We start from the raw sequence: 21,692 nt of genomic DNA, 5'->3' as shown, positions 1-21,692 counted from the left end.
ATGACCATCACTCAGGACGTGCGGCTGGAGTACCTGGAGGCTGTGTCCAGCAGCATCCTCAGGTTCAAGCCCGACCGCTGGAACAAGATGCTGGGCTCGGAGGAGAACCTGGCCATCTTCACCGACTTCCTGGAGAAGCCGGACACGCAGGTGCTGGTGCTGACGCTGAACCCGGCCGGCATGATCGTGCCCTGCCTGGGCTTCCCCGCCAGCCTCAAGAACAAGGGCGTCTACTTCATCAAGAAAGTGCCGGAGAGCCTGCGCAAGGATAGCTACAAGGAGAAGCTGCTGTTTGGGGACATCAGCCCCACGCCCGTGGAGCAGCTGATCACTGTGGTGGAGGAGGTAGGTGCCCCTGGCACAGGGCACCGCGGGGAGGCACCCACCCCCAGCCCGCCACGGCCAGCTCGCTCCCTCTGGGTCCCACCAGGGCCCTGAACCATGCTGGGGGAGCCCCTGCCCGTAGCCTCCGGGCCCCCCACAGTGGCATGAGGTGGACATAGCGGGTATACGGGAGGTCTGGTCTGGCCGTAGGGACCCAAGCTGCCTCTCTGCCTCCCCCAGGGATGAGGGAGCTGAGGCAGGACCACAGAGCCCTCAGTTATCTTCAGCACCCCGGAAAAGGCAGTCCCGGCCTGAGAGGCGGGGGGTCGGGACGCGCAGCTGGTGGGTTTGGGGCACCCTGGGCAGTGCAGAAGCCTGATCTCAGCCCCGGTCTGCACCCCGTCCCGCCCCAGAAGAGGGGTTCAGCCTGCTCCCCTCCCGCAGGTCCTCTACCCGCTGCTGAGCCAGAGCGAGAACACGAGCGGCTGGCCCCGGGTGGTCTCGGAGGACATCGTTAAGCAGGCCCACCGGCTCAAGAACGAGATGTTCGTGATGGGGGGCAAGGTGAAGGGCAAGACGCTGCTGCCCATCCCCGAGCACCTGGAGAGCCTGGACGGCACGCTGGAGTCCATGGAGAGGTAGGCGCTGCCCCTGACTCACCCACCCAGACCGCTCCCGAACCGGCCGCCTCGGTGACCGAACTGAGCTGCAACCTGGCTGGCCCCGCCCTGGAGCTGACAGCCCCGCCCCTAGAGGTGATAGGCCCGCCCCAGAGCTGGCCCATGCCCCGGTTCCCCAGACCCACCACCCCATCTCTCACACCTTCCGTCCCCCCTGCCCCCTGCCTGACATTGCCTGACCCCAGAGCTGACCCCGGAGGTAACCGCGGCAGTCAGACTCAGCCCAAAGCCCCAGGTGCCAGCTCTGGCCCTGCCTCCACAGGTGCACTGGGTCCGGTACCTCCCCCCCCAGGTTGTCCCGCAGTCCATCCAGCGCTGGGTCACCCAGCTTTGGGGTCTCTCAGGAGGGTCCCTAGGGACGCGACGTGCTGGGTGAGGGGCCTCTGGGGGGGCCACAGCATGACAGGATGACCACTTGAGAGTTGGGGCACCCCAGAGGGCAGCTGCCGGGGGCGCTGTGCAGAGGCAAACCTCCCCTGGCGCCTGAGTCCTCCAGGCTGGCCTTGGCGTCCCCGTCCTCCCCGGCCCACAGCGCTGGGCAGGGCGTGGGGCCATCAGGTACGTGGAGATGCTGGGGGTGGCCCCACCAGCCGAGCGGGCAGCAACCCTGCTGTGAGGCGGCCTTCCTCTGGGCCTCTCCTGGGGGCTGCCGAGGGGCCACAGGAGGGGCACAGGCGCGGGAGCCCGGCGGGCAGCCGGCCGTGGTGCCCTGACCCGGCTGCCCGCAGGATGCCCTCCTCCATGGACAACTCGCTGCTGCACGCCATCGAGACCATCATCATCGACTGGACGCACCAGATCCGGGACGTGCTGAGCAAGGACTCGGCGCAGATGCTGCTGGAGGGGCTGCACCCGCTGCCCAGCGTCGAGTTCGAGTTCTGGGACTCGCGCCTCATGAACCTCAAGTGCATCCACGAGCAGGTGCGGGGGCGGCGCTGCAGCGGGGGCCCGGGGGCGCGGCCAGCGCCGGGCGCTGACGCTCCTGTCCCCCCCGCAGCTCAACCGGCCCAAAGTGAACAAGATCGTGGAGATTCTGGAGAAGGCCAAGAGCTGCTACTGGCCGGCTCTGCAGAACGTGTACCTGAACGTCACCGAGGGTGAGGGCCGCGCAGGGGCGGCGCGGGGCTCCCGCGGGTCACCGGGCGGGAGGGGGGGCCGGCCGGGGACCAGCACCGCTCGCCCGCGCAGGCCTCAAGGAAGCCAACGACGTGGTGCTGTACCTGAAGCCGCTGCGCATCCTGCTGGAGGAAATGGAGCAGGCCGACTTCAGCAACGTGCGTGCGTCACTTCCGGGGCGGGGCCGGGCCGGGGCGCGCCCCCGCCCGCCTCCGACCCGGCGTGCGCCCGCAGGTCCCCACCTATATCGCCAAGGTGCTGTTCACCATCGGCTTCATCTGGGCCAACTCGGAGCATTACAACACGCCGTCTCGGATCATCGTCATCCTGCAGGAGTTCTGCAACCTGCTCATCGAGATGGTAGCGGCCCCAGGCCCGGCCCCAGGCGCCCCAGGCCTCCTGGTGGCCCCCCAGAGCTCCCCTGAGGCCTGGGCAGTGCCAGCCGCGCCCTGCTGGGCCTGCCTGCTCCCCCAGAGGGGCTCTGCGGGGCCGTGCTGCCAGGCTGGGTGTGAGGGCCCCCGAGGGAGCGGCAGGTTGGGCTGCAGCCCCCCTGGGCGTGCCTCTCCCCTCAGACCAGGACGTTCCTGAGCCCGGAGGAGGTGCTGAAGGGGCTGCAGGGCGAGATCGAGGAGGTTCTGGCGGGCATCTCGCAGTCGGTGGCCGTGCTCCAGGGCCTGTTCCGCGCCTACAGCCACTGCTGCACGCACATGAGGCGCTTCTTCAAGGTGCTGCGGGCGCAGGCGGAGAGGGGCTGGGCCTGGCAGGGCCGCAGCGGGGCGGGGCACCCGAGGGCAGTGATGGGACTGGGGGCGTGGGGCGGCGAGGGGACCTTGGGGACACTCCCCTGCTCTCTGCAGGACAAGGAGCCGGTGCCTTGGGAGTTCCCTTCTTCCCTGGCCTTCTCCAGAATGAATTCCTTCTTCCATCGCCTGCAGACCATCGAGGTAAGGCTGCCCCCTCCCCACACCTGCGCTCTCCCCCTCCCCACCCCCGAGGCACGGGGATGCAGAGGCCTGGGCACCGCATGGACACAGAGTCCCTGGGCTGCAGCGTCCCTGAATCCAGGACCTAGTGACACTGCCGAGGCCCAAGGTCAGGCAAGGGAGCAGGACCCGGGATGTGGGATCCCAGGACGCGCTTTGGGGTTGGGGGCAGGCCTGGGGCACAGCTGGGTGGTCCACTCCCCTGGTCCTCGGCCGCAGGCCTCGGGGGCAGTGACCCCGCATCACCCGTTCAGGTGGGGGGCCACTGAGCCTCGGCTTTGAAGCTTCTTCAGAGTCGCCCTCCCTGCGGCGGTGATGGCCACCTCACCGCAGGGTCACACACGGGGGCGGGGGGGTCACAGTGTGGATTGCAGGCGGGACAGGGCCCAGCGCTCCTGGATGAACAGAGCAGCAGGCGTGACGCTGCGTCTGAGGGGCAGAGCCATGGGCGTGGTGCCACTGCCCGTTCCTCCCCCACAGCCGGTGGCGCTCAGGGATCCCCCGGGGGGCACAGGGAGCCGTAACGGGTGCTGGGTGGAACCCCATGGGCCACGTGGAAGGCCAGAGTCCTCCCCTGGTGCGACCTCTCGGTCCCCTCCCCCAGAATCTTTACAAGACAGCGATTGAGTTTCTGAAGCTGGAGAAGATCGAGCTGGGAGGGGTGCGGGGAAACAGCCTGGGGAGAGCCGTCACCCAGATTTACGACGAGGTCTTCGAGCTGGTCAAGGTGTTTGCCGAGTGCAAATATGACCCCCTGGACCCTGGAGACCAGGTCAGCAGGTGGCTGGGCTGTGTCCTGGGCAGCTGCCCCCGAAAGGGGAGAGGGAGCTACAGGCGTGGGGGTCCCTACACTGTGTGCGTGTTTGGGGGACACTCCTGGCAGTGCTCGGGGACCATACGGGCTGCAGGGGACGCAGGTCAGCTGTGTGCGAGCCAAGGCCCTCCCCGCGGGGCGCCCCACATGGCTGCAAAGGGCCTGGACATTGCCCGAGGACAGGCGCAGTCCTGGGGGGCAGCGGGGCAGCGTCTCCTTGTGTCGGGTGACAGCGCACAAACTTTTATTCACGTCAGAGCTTTGATGAGGATTATGCTGATTTTGAGACCAAAATTAAGGACCTGGACCGGCGGCTGGCCACGCTCTTCTCCCAGGGGTTCGACGACTGCTGCAGTATCGAGTGCTGTGCCAAGGTACTGGCCGAGAACCCAGAGCCGGGCCATTGGCACCTGCATCCAGAGGTCGGACCTGGGCCCAGAAACAGCCCCTCCACAGCACCCTCAGAATCGGGGGCCACGAGGCCTGGCGCTGGCCGTGAGCTGCACGCAGAGTGGTTTGCTGGGTCCCAGTGGACAGCGCCCCTCAATTTCAAAGGAGCGAAAAGAACAAAACAGGCTGTTGCAATAGCACAGCGGGGAGGGCGTTTGCCTTGCACGCGGCCGACCCAGATTCAATCCCCGGCATCCCATATGGTCCCCTGAGCACCGCCAGGAGTAACCCCTGAGCATCGCCAGGTGTGACCCAAAAAGAAAAAAACAAGAAAAGGGAAGGAACGAAAGTCAGGGGGCAGGGCTGCTGCGGAGATGCTGGACAGGGCTGGGCCAGCTCACGGTCACGCGCAGTCCCCAGGGTCCCCGAGCATGGGTCTGCGAGGACACACAGGCAGCCCCCGGCCCCACCCAGGCTCTCGCAGCACCCACCTTCCTTGCCTTTTGCCAGATTTTGGACTTGTGGGCAGCTGAGCCGCCTGGCCAGGCGCCCCCGTGGACAGCCTTTTCCCGGGTGCCTGTCCTGGCCGCAGCAGTGAGGAGGGTGGGAACCAAGGCTGCCGGGGGCTTCTGCGGAGTTTCCGGCTGTGGCGGTGGTCCCTGTTGTAGCCACACGCAGACATCCGTCTGCACATGTGTGGGGGTCACGCTGGCTCCCACGGAGAGGGGTGTCGGGGGTCTCGTCCTGGCACTGCGCCCATTCTGCTTGTTGGCAGAACTGGTTCCTTCCGGTTCTCGGATGGGGCTTCACTCAGGGGCTGTCCCCAAGAGCTCCAGGCCTCCCATCCCGGGCTCCACTGGTCCCGGGGGACCCTGTGCTGGGTCAGCTCGGCCCCCCACGGGCCTCTAGGGGGGCCACACTCCCCGCGTCCCCGCGAGGCTCCCAGCAGAACACGGTCCTGGGATCCGCACCGCTGCCCCACCCTCCCCTCCCCATCCCGCCTCCTCTGCCCCCCCCCCCGAGGTGCCGCTCGGCCACCCTGGCCCGGCCCTTCTTGCTGTGGGAGAGATGGTGGGGGGCCCTGGCGGTCCCTCCCGGGGGTGCCCACACAGCTTCCCAAGATGACATCAGGTGCCTAAGGCTGAGCCCTGTCCACGGGGGCCGGCCGAGGGGCTGCTGTCGGTGGGGCAGAGAGGGGTCCCCAGGGTGATGATTCCCCCAGAACGCCCAGGAGGAGCCCAGCGCCACCGCAGACCCGGACCCCCTGGCTGGGGCTGCCCTGGGGTCCTGTGTGGCCTCCCTCGGGGCTGGGTGACCCTGAGCCCCCACGCGCTCCCCCGGCCCTGAGGGGGCTCCCTCCTGTCACCAGCTCCTGTACATGTGCGGGGGCCTCCTGGAGCGGCCCCTGATCCTCGCCGAGGTGGTGCCCCGGTACTCGATGATGCTGGACATGCTCAACACGGAGCTGGACAAGGGCAAGATCCTGTACGACGCGCAGGTGGCCGCCTCGGCCGCGGGCAGCATCCCCCCCATCCACAGGAACATGCCCCCCGTGGCCGGGCAACTCAAGTGGAGCCTGGAGCTGCAGGAGCGGCTGGAGGCCCCCATGAGGGACATTAAGATTGTTGACCACCCGTGAGTCCTCCGGGGCGGGGGCAGGCGAGGAGGGGGGAGGAAGGGAGGGGAAGGGGACGAATGAAGGGGCCCAGTGGGGTGGGGCGGTGGGGCTGCCCCTCCCCGCCCCTGGGTGGGCTGTGCTGCCTCTCGGCGTGGCTCCCGAGACCCCCTCGCCAGCGCCTCGTGCCCGCCCCCGGCTGGTCGTCAGCCTGGGGAGGAGCCCTGGGTTAGCGCCACCCCAGCCAGGCGCAACTGTGTCCACTCAGGGTCATGTCCAGCGTGGAGGCCAAGCTCGTGTACAAGAAGCACGACGAGATGATGGAGCTGCTGCGGCGGTACCGCGAGGACACGTACATGCAGTGGGTGGGCCGCGTGGATGCCGACTGCCACTTCAACCTGGGCCAGCCCCTGATCCAGCGCGACCCCAGCACCAGGCTCATCCAGGTCAACTTCAGCAAGGCGGTGGGTGCCCGACGGGGACCACAGGGGCCACAGGGGCCAGTTCTGTGGCCAGGCGGGTGCTCCGAGGAGGAGGCCCTCCCCGGACAGGGCAGGTGGGCAGTGGGGAGGAGAGACCGCAGGCTGGCTGAGCCGTGAGCCGTGCACACACATGTGCACACATGCACACAGCCCTGAGCTCGGGCTGGCCCCGAGTGCCCCGCTGCTGGGCCTGACCAGCCCCTGGAGTGGCCCTATGGGAGCGGGGGTCAGTTGAGGACGTAAATGTGGCCTGCTCCCGTGCATGGGTGGAGGGAGAGGCCGCGAGCCAGCGCCCGAACCTCGGCACGGGGGGGAGGGGGAGCCGGGGGCTGGGGCTGAGGCCGGAGCAGGGCGGGGCGGGCTGGCAGAGGGCAGGGGTGCGCGGGGGCCGCGGGGGCCGCGGGGCCTGACCGCCCGTCTGCCGCAGCTGGTGGCGGTGCTGCGGGAGGTGAAGTACCTGGTGCTCGAGCGCCAGCAGGACATCCCGGAGAGCGCCGAGAGCCTCTTCTCGCAGAACGAGACTTTCCGCAAGTTCGTGGGCAACCTGGAGCTCATCGTCGGCTGGTACAACGAGGTGGGCCTGCCCGGGCGGGCGCAGTGCGGGCCGTGCTTCCACCTCGCAAGGCGCCGGGCGCCCTTCCCTCGACTCTGCACCCAGACTGTTCTGAGAGTTAGTGCGCTGTCGACTGGGGGTCTGTGTGGACCCTCTCCCCTGGCCTGTGAACTTAGTGAGTCCCAGGCCTCGCCTCCAGGGGGCGCTACCCATTTCCGTTTGATTCCCAGAACCACCCCCCCCCACCCAGAAGCTGAGGTCCAGGCCGGAGCCAGAGCACAAGAGCACAGCGGGTGGGCGTTTGCCGTGAGACAGTTGACCCGAGTCCCATCCCCAGCGCCCCACGTGGCCCCCCAGGTCCCCCAGGAGTGGCCCCCAAATGAGAGGCACGATTTTCCCCCGCACGCCAGGCGAGGCCTGATTGAGAGAAGGTCCCCCCCCGCGCCCGCCGGGGCCTCACGGGCCGTGCTTGCAGATAAAGAACACGGTGATCGGCGTGGAGTTCCCGCTCATCAAGGCGGAGCTGGAGGCCATCGACGTCAAGCTGCTGCGCGCGGAGTCCACGCTCTTCTGGAACGGGAACGGTAGGCCCTGCGCCGCCCCCCCCCCCCCGCCCCTCAGCCCGGCCGGGGCTAAGCCGAGGGCTCCCCCAGGCGTCTTCGAGTACATCCAGGAGATGCGGGAGGTCCTGCACGACCTGCAGAGCCGGGTGCAGAGGGCGAAGCAGAACATCGAGGGCATCTCCCACGCCATGGAGGTGCGCCGGGGCTGGGGGGGCTCAGGGGGGTGAGGGGGCTCAGGGGGTGGGGGGCTCACAGGAGGGGGCTCACAGGGGTGGGGGGCTCAGGGGGGTGTGGGGGGCTCACGGGGGTGGGGGCTCATGGGGGTGTGGGGGGATCACTGGGGTGGGGGGCTCACGGGGGTGAGGGGCTCTATGGGGTGGGGGGGGCTCACGGGGGTGGGACCTCATGGGGGTGAGGGGCTCACGGGGGTGGGGCCTCACAGGGGTGAGGGGCTCACGGGGGTGTGGGGGGCTCACGGGGGTGGGGGGCTCACGGGGGTGTGGGGGGCTCACGGGGGTGGGGGCTCATGGGGGTGTGGGGGGATCACTGGGGTGGGGGGCTCACGGGGGTGAGGGGCTCACGGGGGTGGGGCCTCACAGGGGTGAGGGGCTCACAGGTGTGGGGGGCTCACGGGGGTGTGGGGGGTTCACGGGGGTGTGGGGGGCTTACGGGGGTGGGGGGCTCAGGGGGGTGTGGGGGGCTCACGGGGGTGGGGGCTCATGGGGGTGTGGGGGGATCACTGGGGTGGGGGGCTCACGGGGGTGAGGGGCTCTATGGGGTGGGGGGGCTCACGGGGGTGTGGGGCTCACGGGGGTGGGGGGCTCACAGGGGTGAGGGGCTCAATGGGGTGGGGGGGCTCACGGGGGTGGGACCTCATGGGGGTGAGGGGCTCACGGGGGTGGGGGGGCTCACGGGGGTGGGACCTCATGGGGGTGAGGGGCTCACGGGGGTGGGGCCTCACAGGGGTGAGGGGCTCACGGGTGTGGGGGGCTCACGAGGGTGTGGGGGGCTCACGGGTGTGGGGGGCTCACGGGGGTGTTGGGGGCTCACGGGGATGTGGGGGCTCACTGGGGTGTCGGGGGCTCACGGGGGTGTGGGGGCTCACAGGGGTGTGGGGGGCTCACGGGGGTGGGAGTGCTCACGGGGGTGGGGGGCTCACGGGGGTAGGGGGCTCTCGGGGGTGGGGGACTCACGGGTGTATGGGGGGCTCACGGGTGTATGGGGGCTCATGGGGGGGCTCATGGGTGTGTGGGGGCTCACGGGTGGGGGGGCTCATGGGTGTGTGGGGGCTCACGGGTGTGGGGGACTCGGGTGGGGGGTCACGGGGTGTGACTTTTAGCCTCGTGTGGCTTTGTGGGGCTCACGGCCCGCAGGGGTGTAGCACAGTTGGGGGCTGGCAGAGCACAGGGCCTCCCTCCACTGCACCCTCCCTGCAGGCTTCTGGGTGGAGGTGGCCCCAAATGTCCCCCAGCCCCTCCCGCTGGGACCCCGTTAGCTTTGGCTCCCGGGCCCCGCGTGCACCCCTGCCGCCATCTGCGCCCCGTCCCTCAGGAGTGGTCGGCCAGCCCCATGTTCGAGAGGAAGGACGGCAAGAAGGAGGCGCTGCTGGACCTGGACGGGAGGGCCCTGACCCTCACCAAGCGCTACACGGCCATCAAGGAGGCGGGCGCCAGGATCCAGGCCATGTTGCTGGTGGGTGCCCGGCCGCCCCCCTGCAGACCCTCCTGCCAGGCTCGGCCTCTTCTGGGGGACAGAGCCTGTAGGCGGCGGGTCCCCAAGTCTTGTTCTCAGGATGAGCTGCCGGAGGGCAAGTTCTGTGTGAGAGAGAGCCTGTGTGAGTGTGTATGTGAGAGCCTGTGTGAGTGTGTTTGTGAGAGCCTGTGTGAGTGTGTATGTGAGAGCCTGTGTGAGTGTGTTTGTGAGAGCCTGTGTGAGTGTGTATGTGAGAGCCTGTGTGAGTGTGTATGTGAGAGCCTGTGTGAGTGTGTTTGTGAGAGCCTGTGTGAGTGTGTATGTGAGAGCCTGTGTGAGTGTGTATGTGAGAGTCTGTGTGAGTGTGTGTGTGAGAGCCTGTGTGAGTGTGTGTGTGAGAGCCTGTGTGAGTGTGTGTGTGAGAGCCTGTGTGAGTGTGTATGTGAGAGCCTGTGTGAGTGGGCGTATGTGTGAGCTATGTGTGAATAAGCATGTGTGTGTGTGAGCATGTGTGTGTGAGCATGAATATGTGAGTGAACCTGTGTGAGTGTATGTGCGTGTATGTGAATGTGAGTATGTATGGGAATGTATGAGGGTGAATGTGAGCGTGCGTATGTTCGTGAGCATGGTGAATGTGTGAACATGATCGTGTGTGTATGAATTTGAGTTTGTGTGAGTGTGAATGAGTGTGGATATGAGTGTATGAGTATGATGACCGTGCGTGAACAGGAGTGTGTGTGTGTGTGTGTGTGTGTGTGTGTGTGTGTGTGCGTGTGTGCGGGCTGCTAAAGGGCGCCCCTGGGCTGCAGCTGAGATGGGTGAGTGGGGGTCCCAGGCATCAGAGCTGGACCCAGAGGGTTCTTAGGAGCCAGACCCCATGACCGGGAGGAAGCAGCACACGGGGTGGTCCCGGGATCCCCAGCTGGCCGGTGAGTCAGAGTGTGGGGACAACAAGGGTCACTGCTGAGCCCCAGATGGACGGAGGAGCGAGGGCGCCCCCGTGTGGCCGCCCCTGCAGGAGAACTCGGAGCTGTTCCGGGCGGACGCGGCCTCGGCGTCCTGGAAGGAGTACGTCAACTACGTGGACCTCATGGTCCTGGAGGGCTTCGGCGCCTTCACCCGCAGGTCCCTCGGCTACCTCACGGACAACATGGTCCTGCACGTAAGCGCCCGGCGGGCGGGCCCAGCCGCCCGTGCTGCCGGAACCCCGGGCGCGTGCCCCACCCAGAGCCCTTCTCCCCGGGGGTCCCGACCTTGGGGTGTCCTGCACGGCCCACGGAGCTGCCCCCCTCTGTAAGCAGTGCCCACCAGAACCCCGACCCTGCAGCCGACCTCCAGGTTGCTCAGTTGCTCTGAATTGGGGAAATAGCCGGCACGTGGCCTCAGGGATGTCGCAGTGGTGGGGTCACCCCCGGGGGTCAGCGCTTCCAACAGCAGGTGGCTGGCCAGCCCCCACTAGCGTCCAAGCATGCTCGTGGACACCCCTGCCATCAGCATGTCCTTCCGGAAAAGCCCTGGGGTGGCCGTATTTGCCGAAGTCCCCGCGGTTCATGCAGCCCTGGGTCAGGCCCTCTGCGGCGTGCGTGGGTGCCCCTGGGCTGTCGCAGTGACCTCCCAGACAAGGCCGCCATCCCTGGGGCTCCCACAGCAGAACAGGGTTCTCGTACGCCCACCTCTCTGGGGCGCCCTGGGGGCCCCCTTTTCGCAGCATCCATGCTGCTGCCGCCTGTGCCCCCGGCTCCCCCAGGGGGGCGGGCATGGCCGACCGAGGGGGCAGGGGCCGCGGGCCCGGGGGCTCTGCGGCAGGCTGGCGAGGCCGTGACTGTCCCTGGTGCCGGGCAGGAGAGCATCGCACCGCTCTTCGAGGTCCGCCTGGAGCTGAATGAGAGCGGGCTGACCTTCAACCCGTCCCTGGAGGTGGGCGCCGACCAGGGCTTCCTGGCGCTCCTGGAGGGGCTAATCAACGACATCTATAACGCGGCCAAGCTCATCCCGCGGCTGGCTAAGGGCCGCTTCAACTACAAGGTGGGTGCTCGGGCGCCTGGGCAGCCCCGCGCTTCCCGGGGTCCCAGCCCTGCCCCCGCCCCGCCCCGCCCCGCCCCCCGCAGCAGCGTCCCTCCGGGCACTGGGCTGGCGACTGTGGGCGTGTTCCGGGGACCGCAGGTGGGCCGAGGACCCCCTTCCTGCAGCCCGGGCGGGCCCTGGGGTGGCACTCACCTTGGCGCGCTGCCGCCCGCAGACGGACCTGGAGGACCTCTCGGACCTCATGGACATGCGGGAGGAGCTGTCCAACCTGGTGCTGGGCGCCATGAAGGAGGCCGAGGAGTACCAGGACTCGCTGGAGAAGTACTCGTACCTGTGGGTGGACGACCCGCAGGAGTTCATGAGGAACTTCCTCACCTACGGGCGCCCGGTGTCGGCCGAGGAGCTGGAGGGCCGGCCCGAGGACAGCATCCCCCAGTCGCCGCCCACCCTCGCCCAGTTCCAGGAGCAGGTGCGGCCGCCCTCGCCTCCGGAGGCCCCTCGGGAACCGCGTCACGGGGGGGGGGGGGTTCGCTGGTGCTCGGGCGGGGAGGCCAGCAGAACAGGGGCCAGCTGCCGGGGACGGTGGGGTCCCAGGGGAAGGGCACACCAGGCAGGCCACACGGAGGCCAGGACATGCAGGGCCACGTGTCCCGGGGATCTGGGCCCACCCGCAGGCCGCTGGACCTGCAGGCTGGCGTGGTTCCATGGACCCAGCTTCCTGGCGGGAGTGGGTGGGGGAGCACTGGCTGGGGAGTCCATCCCCACACCCCCACCTGATAGACGCTCCTGGGGTGCTGTGGACGTGCCGCCCCGCACTCAGAGCAGCAGTGGAGGCCCCTGAGCGGGGGCCAGGCAGGAGGGGGCCAGGGGCAGCCCAGCCACTCCAGCCCGGGAGCCTGTCTCCTTCCCGTGGGTGACGCGGCGTCTCTGCAGATCGACTCGTACGAGAAGCTGTACGAGGAGGTGTCGCGCTGCGAGAGCACCAAGGTCTTCCACGGCTGGCTGCAGAGCGACTGCCGCCCCTTCAAGCAGGCGCTGCTCAACACCATCCGCCGCTGGAGCCTCATGTTCAAGCGGCACCTGAGCGACCACGTCATCAACAGGTGGGCGGGGCGGCGCGGGACGGGGCGCGGTGGCGTGGGGCGGGGCGGGGCGCAGGGCAGGGCGGGGCACGGGGCGGGGAACTGGGCGGGGCACGGGGCGGGGCGGGCCATGTCAGCCCCACCCACCGGCCGTCCACAGTCTCAACGACCTGGAGAACTTCATGAAGCTGGCCAGGGCCGGCCTGAAGAAGCCGATCAAAGAGGGCGACTACGACGGGCTGGTGGAGGTCATGGGGCACCTCATGAAGGTCAAGGAGAGGCAGGTGGCCACCGACCGCATGTTCGAGCCGCTGAAGCAGACCATCGAGCTGCTGAGGACCTACGGCGAGGAGCTGCCCGAGGAGGCCCACGTGAAGCTGCAGGTGCTCGAGGGCCCCGGGGACCAAGTCCTCACGGTGGGCCCAGGGCCACCGCGGCCAGGAGGGGCACATGCCACCAGGTGTGCCTGCAGACACGCGTGTGGACACAGCCCCTGGCACCTCTTGGGAACTGTACCTACACACATGCACAGAAACACCCACACGTGTGCGAACACACGGAGGACCCAGTAGACCGGGCAGTGTGCTACATGCACATGCACGCATGAAGCACCCCGGAAGGGGATGTACATGTACGTGCACCCGGCACAAGGCGTGGGTTACCTAAGCACAAGCAGGAGACTAAATACTTGCGCACACACACGAGGCACCCCAGGGGAGATACTACGTGTGTGTACACATGTAGCACACGTGCACATACATGGATTAGGCTGGAAGCACACATGGGTGGGACAGGTTCTGGTGACAGAAGCACCCAGGTTGGCCACCAGGTTGGACAGTGGAGCTGCTGGCCCCTTTGGGCTCCCTGAGGCCACCGGGGGTGCACACCGGCTGCCCTGGGCTGTGACGCCGCGACGGCAAGGGGTCAGGGCCAGGAGGAAAGGCGTGGCTGTGCTGTCCGCAGGAGCTGCCGGAGCAGTGGACGGCCACCAAGAAGCTGGCCCTCCAGGTGAAGCAGAACGTGGCCCCCCTGCAGGCCAACGAGGTCAGCATCCTCAGGCGCAAGTGCCAGCAGTTCGAGGTAGGTGGGCGCACCGGGCCCCCAGCCCCCCGCGGCCACAGCCACGGCACTGCGCCCAGTGCCCGAGCCACGTCCCGCTGTCTCTGCAGGTCAGGCAGCACGAGTTCCGGGAGAAGTTCCGGGAGGAGGCGCCCTTCTCCTTCAGCGACCCCGACCCCTACAAGTCCCTCAATAAGGTGCCTGCGCCACTCAGGGAGCCCCGGGCGTCGTGTGTGCGCTCCTGTGTGTGTCCCTGTGTGTGTCTCCGTGTGTGCCCCTGTGTGTACCCCTGTGTGTGTGTCCCTGTGTGTGTCCCTGTGTGTGTCTCCGTGTGTGCCCCTGTGTGTGTCCCTGTGTGTGTGTCCCTGTGTGTGTCCCTGTGTGTGTCTCCGTGTGTGCCCCTGTGTGTGTCCCTGTGTGTGTCTCTGTGTGTGCCCCTGTGTGTGCTCCTGTGTGTGTCCCTGTGTGTGTCCCTGTGTGTGCCCTGTGTGTGCCCCTGTGTGTGTGCCCCTGTGTGTGTCCTGTGTGTGTCTCCGTGTGTGTTCCTGTGTGTGTCTCCATGTGTGTCCCTGTGTGTGTCCCTGTAGTGTGTCTCCATGTGTGCCCCTGTGTGTGTCCCTGTGTGTGTCTCCGTGTGTGCCCCTGTGTGTGTCCCTGTAGTGTGTCTCCGTGTGTGCCCCTGTGTGTGCCCCTGTGTGTGTGTCCCTGTGTGTGCCCTGTATGTGCTCCTTTGTGTGCTTGTGTTGCATGTACACCTGTGTATGCATGTGTACACTTGTGTCTTGCTGTGTGTGTGTACACGAGTCTGTATATTGTGTCCATGTGTGTGCCTTCACTCCGTGTGGGTGCATATGTGTGTAGGAGGCGGAGCCCCTTTCAGGGCCACAGAGCCTGGCTGTGCACACGGAGGGGCACTGGGCGTGGCACGCCTGGGCTCCCTCTGCTTCCTGCTGTGCCTCTCCGGCGCTGGGGCGGCAGCGTCCCCCTGCGGCTGGGATTGGAGCCCCCTCGTGAGCACTCACTCGCCCTCCGCCCCCAGCAACAAAAGAGCATCGCGGCCATGAGGAGCAGCATGGAGGCGCTGCTGAAGTCGGGGGGCCTGTTCGAGGTGTCGGTCCCTGACTACAAGCAGCTGAAGACCTGCCACAGGGAGATCTGCCTGCTCAAGGAGCTGTGGGACATGATCTTCACGGTGAGCCCGGCCTGCCAGCCTGCAGCCGCGGGGCGCTGTGGGGCCTGTTCTCTGGAGGGCCGGTGGGCCCCGCTTCACTCCCTCCGTGCCCGGAGTTCGTGCTGGTGGGCAGCCCCGTGGTGCGGCCCCTGGCGGGGCTCTGGCTCCTGCGCTTCTCTTACCAGGGTCTTATTTCTGGTTTTGGGGACCACACCTGGTGGTTGCTCAGGGCGCTCTCCTGGTGAGGCCCGGGGCCCTGGGGTGGGCTGCGTGCAAGGCGCTGTGCTCTTGGCCCTCGGCCAGGCGCTTCAAAAGAGCAAATGTCTCCCGTGGTGTGTGGCTCCTCCGTCCGGCTCCTTCATGGGTCACACCCGGAGCAGCAGCTCCCAGGACGCTGCCAGGGCCTGAGCCTTCTTGTTTCTCCTAAAAGTTGCCGGCTTGGGCGCCTGCCTCTGCACGCACCGCTCTAACCAACCACTCCCCTCCCCCAGGTAACTTGGACCCCAGATCGCCCTCTCCTCTTCCCACCCCTCTGAAAGAACTCTCACTATGGCTCCACCCAGCCTGGGGGACTGCCAGGGCTCGGGGACCCCCTCATCCTGCCACCTGCCTCTCCGTGCGCCGTTCTAACCAACCACTCCCCTCCCTCCCCTAGGTAACTCCCCTAACCCAGGTAATCCTGGGGTCCTGCCCTTTGGCTGGTGGGGGAGTGTCCTCTACGTTAGGGGGCGTGGCCTCAAAGGGGGCGTGGCCTTCAGGAGTGGCAGCCACAGTTATTTTTCCCCCTTTCATATACTGAGCACTTAGGTCACAATTTGTATGACCTATTTATTCTAAGAACAACCTGGCCATCTCAATCACTATATGCCACGAAGCCATTAACCTATCCTAATTCCAGAAAAAGTTTCAGGAATACAGGAAGGCACACAAAGCCCTCATAAAGAGATCATAGCCTCAAGTCTTGACTAGAAGCCCTACATAAACTAGGAAGAGCGCATTAATGTAAGGAACTATTCTAGAAGGGGGGAAAGAATACCATCATCGATTTAGCTCACCTAGAATCCCCTCCTGTAGCAAAAGGGAATAGAGATAGAGAATCGAAGGTGTCACCTCTATCGTTCCATAACAACATGAAGAAACATCGAAAAAAACCACCACAAAGAGAAAATGAAGAGATTCCAGAAGGCTTAATAGAGGTCACCCACAAATACAACCTCCTCTCAGATAAAGAATTCAGAGAAGAAATTGTGAAGATGGTCGATGAACTCAAAGCAACCATGGAACGGACAACCAATAAACTAAGGGAGGATATGAACACAACCATGGAATGGACCACCAAGAAAATACAGGAAGAAATGAGAGCAGAAATTTCAAAGCTACAAACAGAAGTGACACAAAGGAATCGGTAGATGAAATAAAAAGCTCAGTAGTAGCCCTCAACAGTAGAATGGCTACAGCCAAAGACAGAATCAGTGAGCTTGAAGATGAGCTGCACAAAGCTTACAGACAACAACAAGTAATGGCAAAAGACCTCAAAATAGCTCTAGGGTGAATCCGATTCCTAGGGGATGACATCAAAAGGAACAACATAAGAATCATTGGAGTACCAGAGCACAGGGAACTAATCCCAATGAAAAAAACACAGTTAAAGACATCATTGCTAAGAAATTCCCAGAGCTGGAGAATGCGGACATCCAGATCCAAGGAGCCTGAAGGGTGCCAGCTAAAAGGGACCCCAGCAAAAAAACTCCAAGGCATATCATAGTCACAATGATGGATGCCACGGATAGAGACACAATACTGCAAGCAGCAAGGTTAAAGAAGGAAATCACATACAAAGGAGCACCCCTTAGATTTACAGCAGACCTATCAGAGGAACCCTCCAAGCCCGAAGACAATGGTGGGATATAGTGAAAAAGTTCAATGAAATGAACATCTCACCAAGATTACTCTATCCAGCTAAACTCTCACTTAAACTCGAAGGAATCATACACTATTTCACAAATAAACAGCAACTCAGGAACTTCATAGACTCAAAACCAGACTTAAAAGAAGATCTATAGGGGCTGCTGTAAGACAAAGAAAAACCCTAACAAGAACAGCAAACCCTACAGAAAGATGGCACATAATCCCATGACAATAATCTCTCTCAATGTCAATGGTCTAAATGCACCAATCAAGAGACACAGAGTAGCAAAATGGATTCAGAAACTAAACCCAACTTTCTGCTGCCTACAAGAAACACACTTGGTCAGAGCAAACACAGGCTCAAAATCAAAGGATGGAAAGCAATCCTACAAGCAAACAATTCCCTCAAAAAAGCTGGGGTGCCATACTAGAATCTAACAACATAGATTTCAGGCTGAAAAAGATTAGAAGGGACAGTGAAGGTCATTTTCTATTTATCAAGGGATATGTACAACAGGAAGAAATCACACTCTTAAACATATATGCACCTAATGAGCGACCAGCTAAATATTTAAAACAACTCCTAGGAGACTTTAAGGAGGACATCACTAGCACTACAATAGTAGTCGGAGACTTCAACACCACCTTATCACCTCTGGATAGATGAACAAGAACAAAACTCAGCAAGGAAACAATGGCCCTGAAGGAAGAAATAGAAGAGAGAGAGCTTATAGACCCATATAGGGTTTTTACCCCCGGAAGAAAGAATATACATTTTTCTCCAGTGCACACAGAACATTCTCCAAAATGGACCATGTGCTGGGTCACAAAACATACCTCAACAGAATCAACAAGATAGAAATTGTATCAACCATCTTTTCAGACCAGATGCACTCAAAATAGAAGCTAAGCACACACAGACACAGAGCACCAAATCGAACACCTGGAAATTAAACAACTCCCTGTTGAACAACGAGTGGGTCAAAAAGTAAATCAAGGAAGAGATCAAAGGATACCTCGAAACAAATGAGAACTAAGACACAAGCTACCAGAACCTATGGGACGTGGCTAAAGCTGTGTTAAGGGGAAAATTTATAGCCCTGCAAGCATTCCTCAGGAGGGAAGAAAGGGCCTACATAGAGAGCTTGACTTCACAGCTCAAGATCTTAGAAAAGGACCAGCAAAAGGAACCCAAGCCAGACTGAAGGAAAGAAATAATAAAACTTAGAGCAGAAATTAACGATATGGAAACCCAAAAAAAAAATCCAAAAGATCAATAAAACAAAGAGCTGGTTCTTTGAAAAAATAAACAAGATTGATAAACCGCTAGCAAGACTCACAAAGAAAGAGAGAATCCTAATAATCTGAAACAGAAATGAAAAGGGGGATATCACAACAGAAACAAGTGAAATTCAAAAGATCATCGGAGACTACTTTGAAAATCTCTATGCCATGAAACAAGAGAACCTAAAAGAAATGGAAAAATTCCTTGATTCCTACAATCTCCCAAGACTGAATCAAGATGACTTGGAATACCTGAGTAGACCCATTAATATCAAGGAAATTGAAACTGTTATCAAATGTCTTCCCAAAAACAAAAGACCAGGCCTAGATGGATTCATTAGCGAATCCTTCCAAATATTTAAAGAGGACCTGTTGCCAGTTCTCTTCAAGCTATTCAAGGAAATTGAAGAAACAGGGACTCTACCAAACAGTTTCTATGAGGCTCATATCTCCCTAATACCAAAAGCAAACGAGGATACCACTAACAAAACTACAGGCCAATATCCCTGATGAACATGGATGCAAAGATTCTCAACAAAATATTAGCAAATAGAATCCAACAGCTCATAAAAAAAATCATACATCACGACCAAGTAGGATTCATCCCAGGGATGATCAATCAACATAATCCATCATATCAACAAAAATAAAAATAAGAACCATATGATCATTTCAATATATGCATAGAAAGCATTTGACAAGATACAACACCCATTTATGATGAAAACTCTCACCAAAATAGCCGTAGAAGGAACTTTCTCCAAGATAGTCGAAGCCATCTACCACAAACCCATGGCAAGCATTATTCTCAATGGAGAAACACTAAGGGCCTTCCCTCTAAAATCAGGGACAAGACAAGGATGCCCACTCTCACCACTTCTGTTCAACATAGTACTGGAAATACTTGCAATAGCAATTAGGCAAGAAAAAGACATTAAGGATATTTAGATAGGAAAGGAAGAACTGAAGCTCTCACTATTTGCAGATGACATGATTCTATACCTAGAGAATGCTAAAACCTCCACTAAGAAACTCCTAGAAACAATAGACTTGTACAGCAAAGTTGCAGGCTATAAAATCAATACCCCAAAATCCATGGCCTTCCTATACACAAATAGCGAGACAGAGGAAAGTGACATTAAAAAAAATCCCATTCACAATTGTGCCCAGAAGATCAAGTACCTAGGAATCAGCTTAACTAAGGAGGTAAAGGATCTCTACGAGGAAAACTACAAAACGCTACACAACGAAATAAAAGAGGACACAGGAAATGGAAGCATATTCCCTGCTCATGGATAGGAAGACTTAACATTGTCAAAATGGCAATACTCCCCAAAGCACTATACAGATTCGATGCGATCCCTATAAGGATACCCATAAAATTCTTCAAAGAAATTGATCAAACACTCCTGAAATTCATATGGACAATAAATGCCCATGAATAGCTAAAGCAATTCTTGAGAAAAAGACGATGGGAGGCATCACCCTCCCCCACTTCAAACTTTACTACAAAGCGGTAACAATTAAAACATCATGGTACTGGAACAAAGGCAGAGTCACCGATCAATGGAACAGGGTGGAATGTCTGTACATGCAACCCCAAATATATGATCATCTGATCTTTGATAAGGGAGCAAGAAATGTGAAGTGGAGCAAGGAAAGTCTCTTCAACAAATGGTATTGGCATAACTGGACAACCACTTGCAAAAAAATGGGCTTAGACCTCGACCTAACACCATGCACAAAAGTCGGATCAAAATGGATTAAAGACCTCAACATCAGACCACAATCCATAAGATACATTGAAGACAAGGTCGGCAAAACCCTCCATGGTATTGAAGATAATGGTATCTTCAAAGATGACATTCAACTGGCCAACCAAGTGAAAACAGAGATAAACAAATGGAACTATATTAAACTAAGAAGCTTCTGCACTGCAAAAGATACAGTGACCAGAATATAAAGGCAATCTATAGAATGGGAAAGGATATTCACCCAATACCATCTGATAAGGGGTTATTGATATCAAGGATATAGAAGGCACTGGTTGACCTCTACAAAAAGAAAATATCCAACCCCATCAAAAAATGGGGTGATGAAATGAACAGAAACTTCCTCAATGAAGAAATATGAATGGCTAAAAGGTACATGAAAAACACATCCGAGCCGCGCGGCCGCATCAGCGGCCGCGCGACCTTTTCTAAAAACTGAAAACATACAATCTTTTAATGACAAACCAATTATCAAATGCTTCCTTAGTAGGGCTGTCTTCATTGGGGGGAAACTCCAACAACAATAGTGAGTTTTGTTTTGCAATATGGAATGTAAGCAAGGTAGAGAGAAAATGAAGTGAAATTCATCAGTTATACAGTTGGGGGGGCTGTGGCGGGGGGTATACTGGGGATTTTGGTGGTGGAATATGGGCACTGGTGAAGGGATGGTGTTTGAATATTGTATAACTGAGACATAAACCTGAAAACTGTGTATCTTTCCACATGGTGATATAATAAAAATAAAAAATAAATAAAAGGTACATGAAAAAATGCTCTTCATTACTAATCATCAGGGAGATGCAGATCAATACAACCATGAGATACCACCTCACACCACAGAGACTGGCTCACATCCAAAAGAACAAAAGCAACCGCTGTTGGAGAGGATGTGGGGAGAAAGGAATCCTTCTACACTGCTTGTGGGAATGCCAACTGGTTCCGCCCTTTTGGAAAACAATATGATCACTTCTCAAAAAATTAGAAACTTAGCTCCCATTTGACCCAGCAATACCACTTATGGGAATATATCCCGGAGAGGCAAAAAAGTATAGTCAAAATGACATCTGCACCTGTATGTTCATTGCAGCACTGTTTACAATAGCCAGAATCTGGAAAAAAACCAAATGCCCGAGAATAGGTGGCTGGTTAAAGAAACTTTGGTACATCTATACAATGGAATACTATGCAGCTGTCAGAAAGGACAAAGTCATGAACTTTGCATATAAGTGGATCAACATGGAAAGTATCATGCTAAGTGAAATGAGTCAGAAAGAGAGACAGAAAAATTGCACTCATTTGCGGAATATAAAAAACAGAATGGGAGACTAACACCCAAGAATAGTAGCAATAAGTACCAGGAGGCCTGCCCCACGTCTTGGAAGCTGCCCTCACATGCTGGGGGAGAGGGCAGCTCAGACAGAGAAGGGAACACCAACAAAAGTGCAGTGGAGGATCCACTCAGGATGGGAGGGGCGGGTTGGAGCAGACTATAGATTGAACAGGATAGCTACCCAGTATCTCCATTCAAATCATAACACCCAAAAGGAGAGAGAGAACACTAAGGAATTCTCTGTCACGGGGGAGGGGGCGGGGGGGCAGCATGGGGGGGAGAGAGGGACCCTGGGGCCATCGATGGAGGAGAATGGGCACTGGTGGAGGGATGGGTACTGAGTATTGTATGACTGTAACACAGGCACGAAACTCTGTAACTGCACCCTCACAGTGACTCATTAATTAAAAAAATAAAAATTAAAAAAGTTGCTGGCTTGGGGCTTTACACAGAAGTCCGTGACCCAGCCAGACTGGGTGTGTCCGTGCAGGTGCCCGTCCCTTCTGGGGTCACTGTTGTGCCGCCCAGCTGGGAGACGCCCCGGCCTTGGCGCTGTTCTCGGGAGCTGCAGGTGGCTCTGCCCAGCACCCAGGGACCCTGTGGGAGCGGCAGTACTGCTCGGAGTGGCCCCGCGGGCAGTGGGCCAGGCCCTGTGTGTGTCCTGTGAACGGGACCCCCCATAGCACCGCAGAGCCGTGACTGCCGTCCCCTGGGGGCCTTCTAGCACCCGCCCCCTCCAGTCGCACTGCCCTGGGGAGCAGCTCCGGAAACTTCCGTCCCTTCCACCTGTGGCTCGTGGCCAAGGGCCTCGTCCAGCCCTGACGGTGCTCCTTGCCTTCCTGTCTGGAG

At 60.1% G+C, this 21,692-nt stretch overlaps 1 protein-coding gene across 1 annotated transcript in view; it reads left to right on the top strand.

Annotated features, from left to right (window-relative positions):
• DNAH17 (dynein axonemal heavy chain 17) overlaps positions 1 to 21,692 on the top strand; it is a 63,763-nt gene continuing 42,071 nt past the window's right edge. The window contains exons 1-24 of the mRNA XM_055132458.1: positions 1 to 345; positions 769 to 962; positions 1,733 to 1,925; positions 2,002 to 2,101; positions 2,193 to 2,278; positions 2,355 to 2,480; positions 2,693 to 2,845; positions 2,978 to 3,064; positions 3,708 to 3,875; positions 4,175 to 4,291; positions 5,677 to 5,942; positions 6,191 to 6,386; positions 6,832 to 6,978; positions 7,433 to 7,541; positions 7,611 to 7,714; positions 9,072 to 9,212; positions 10,231 to 10,374; positions 11,055 to 11,237; positions 11,452 to 11,706; positions 12,171 to 12,340; positions 12,480 to 12,702; positions 13,283 to 13,399; positions 13,489 to 13,575; positions 14,418 to 14,570. Of these exons, the coding sequence (XP_054988433.1) occupies positions 1 to 345; positions 769 to 962; positions 1,733 to 1,925; positions 2,002 to 2,101; positions 2,193 to 2,278; positions 2,355 to 2,480; positions 2,693 to 2,845; positions 2,978 to 3,064; positions 3,708 to 3,875; positions 4,175 to 4,291; positions 5,677 to 5,942; positions 6,191 to 6,386; positions 6,832 to 6,978; positions 7,433 to 7,541; positions 7,611 to 7,714; positions 9,072 to 9,212; positions 10,231 to 10,374; positions 11,055 to 11,237; positions 11,452 to 11,706; positions 12,171 to 12,340; positions 12,480 to 12,702; positions 13,283 to 13,399; positions 13,489 to 13,575; positions 14,418 to 14,570 (3,864 nt within the window). The remainder of the gene's footprint in view (positions 346 to 768; positions 963 to 1,732; positions 1,926 to 2,001; positions 2,102 to 2,192; positions 2,279 to 2,354; positions 2,481 to 2,692; positions 2,846 to 2,977; positions 3,065 to 3,707; positions 3,876 to 4,174; positions 4,292 to 5,676; positions 5,943 to 6,190; positions 6,387 to 6,831; positions 6,979 to 7,432; positions 7,542 to 7,610; positions 7,715 to 9,071; positions 9,213 to 10,230; positions 10,375 to 11,054; positions 11,238 to 11,451; positions 11,707 to 12,170; positions 12,341 to 12,479; positions 12,703 to 13,282; positions 13,400 to 13,488; positions 13,576 to 14,417; positions 14,571 to 21,692) is intronic.

This window comes from Sorex araneus, chromosome 3 (genome assembly GCF_027595985.1).
Source record: "Sorex araneus isolate mSorAra2 chromosome 3, mSorAra2.pri, whole genome shotgun sequence".
NCBI classification, from domain to species: domain Eukaryota; kingdom Metazoa; phylum Chordata; class Mammalia; order Eulipotyphla; family Soricidae; genus Sorex; species Sorex araneus.
Note: the sequence above shows the minus strand (reverse complement) of the source record. Positions and strands in the feature narration are given on the sequence as shown.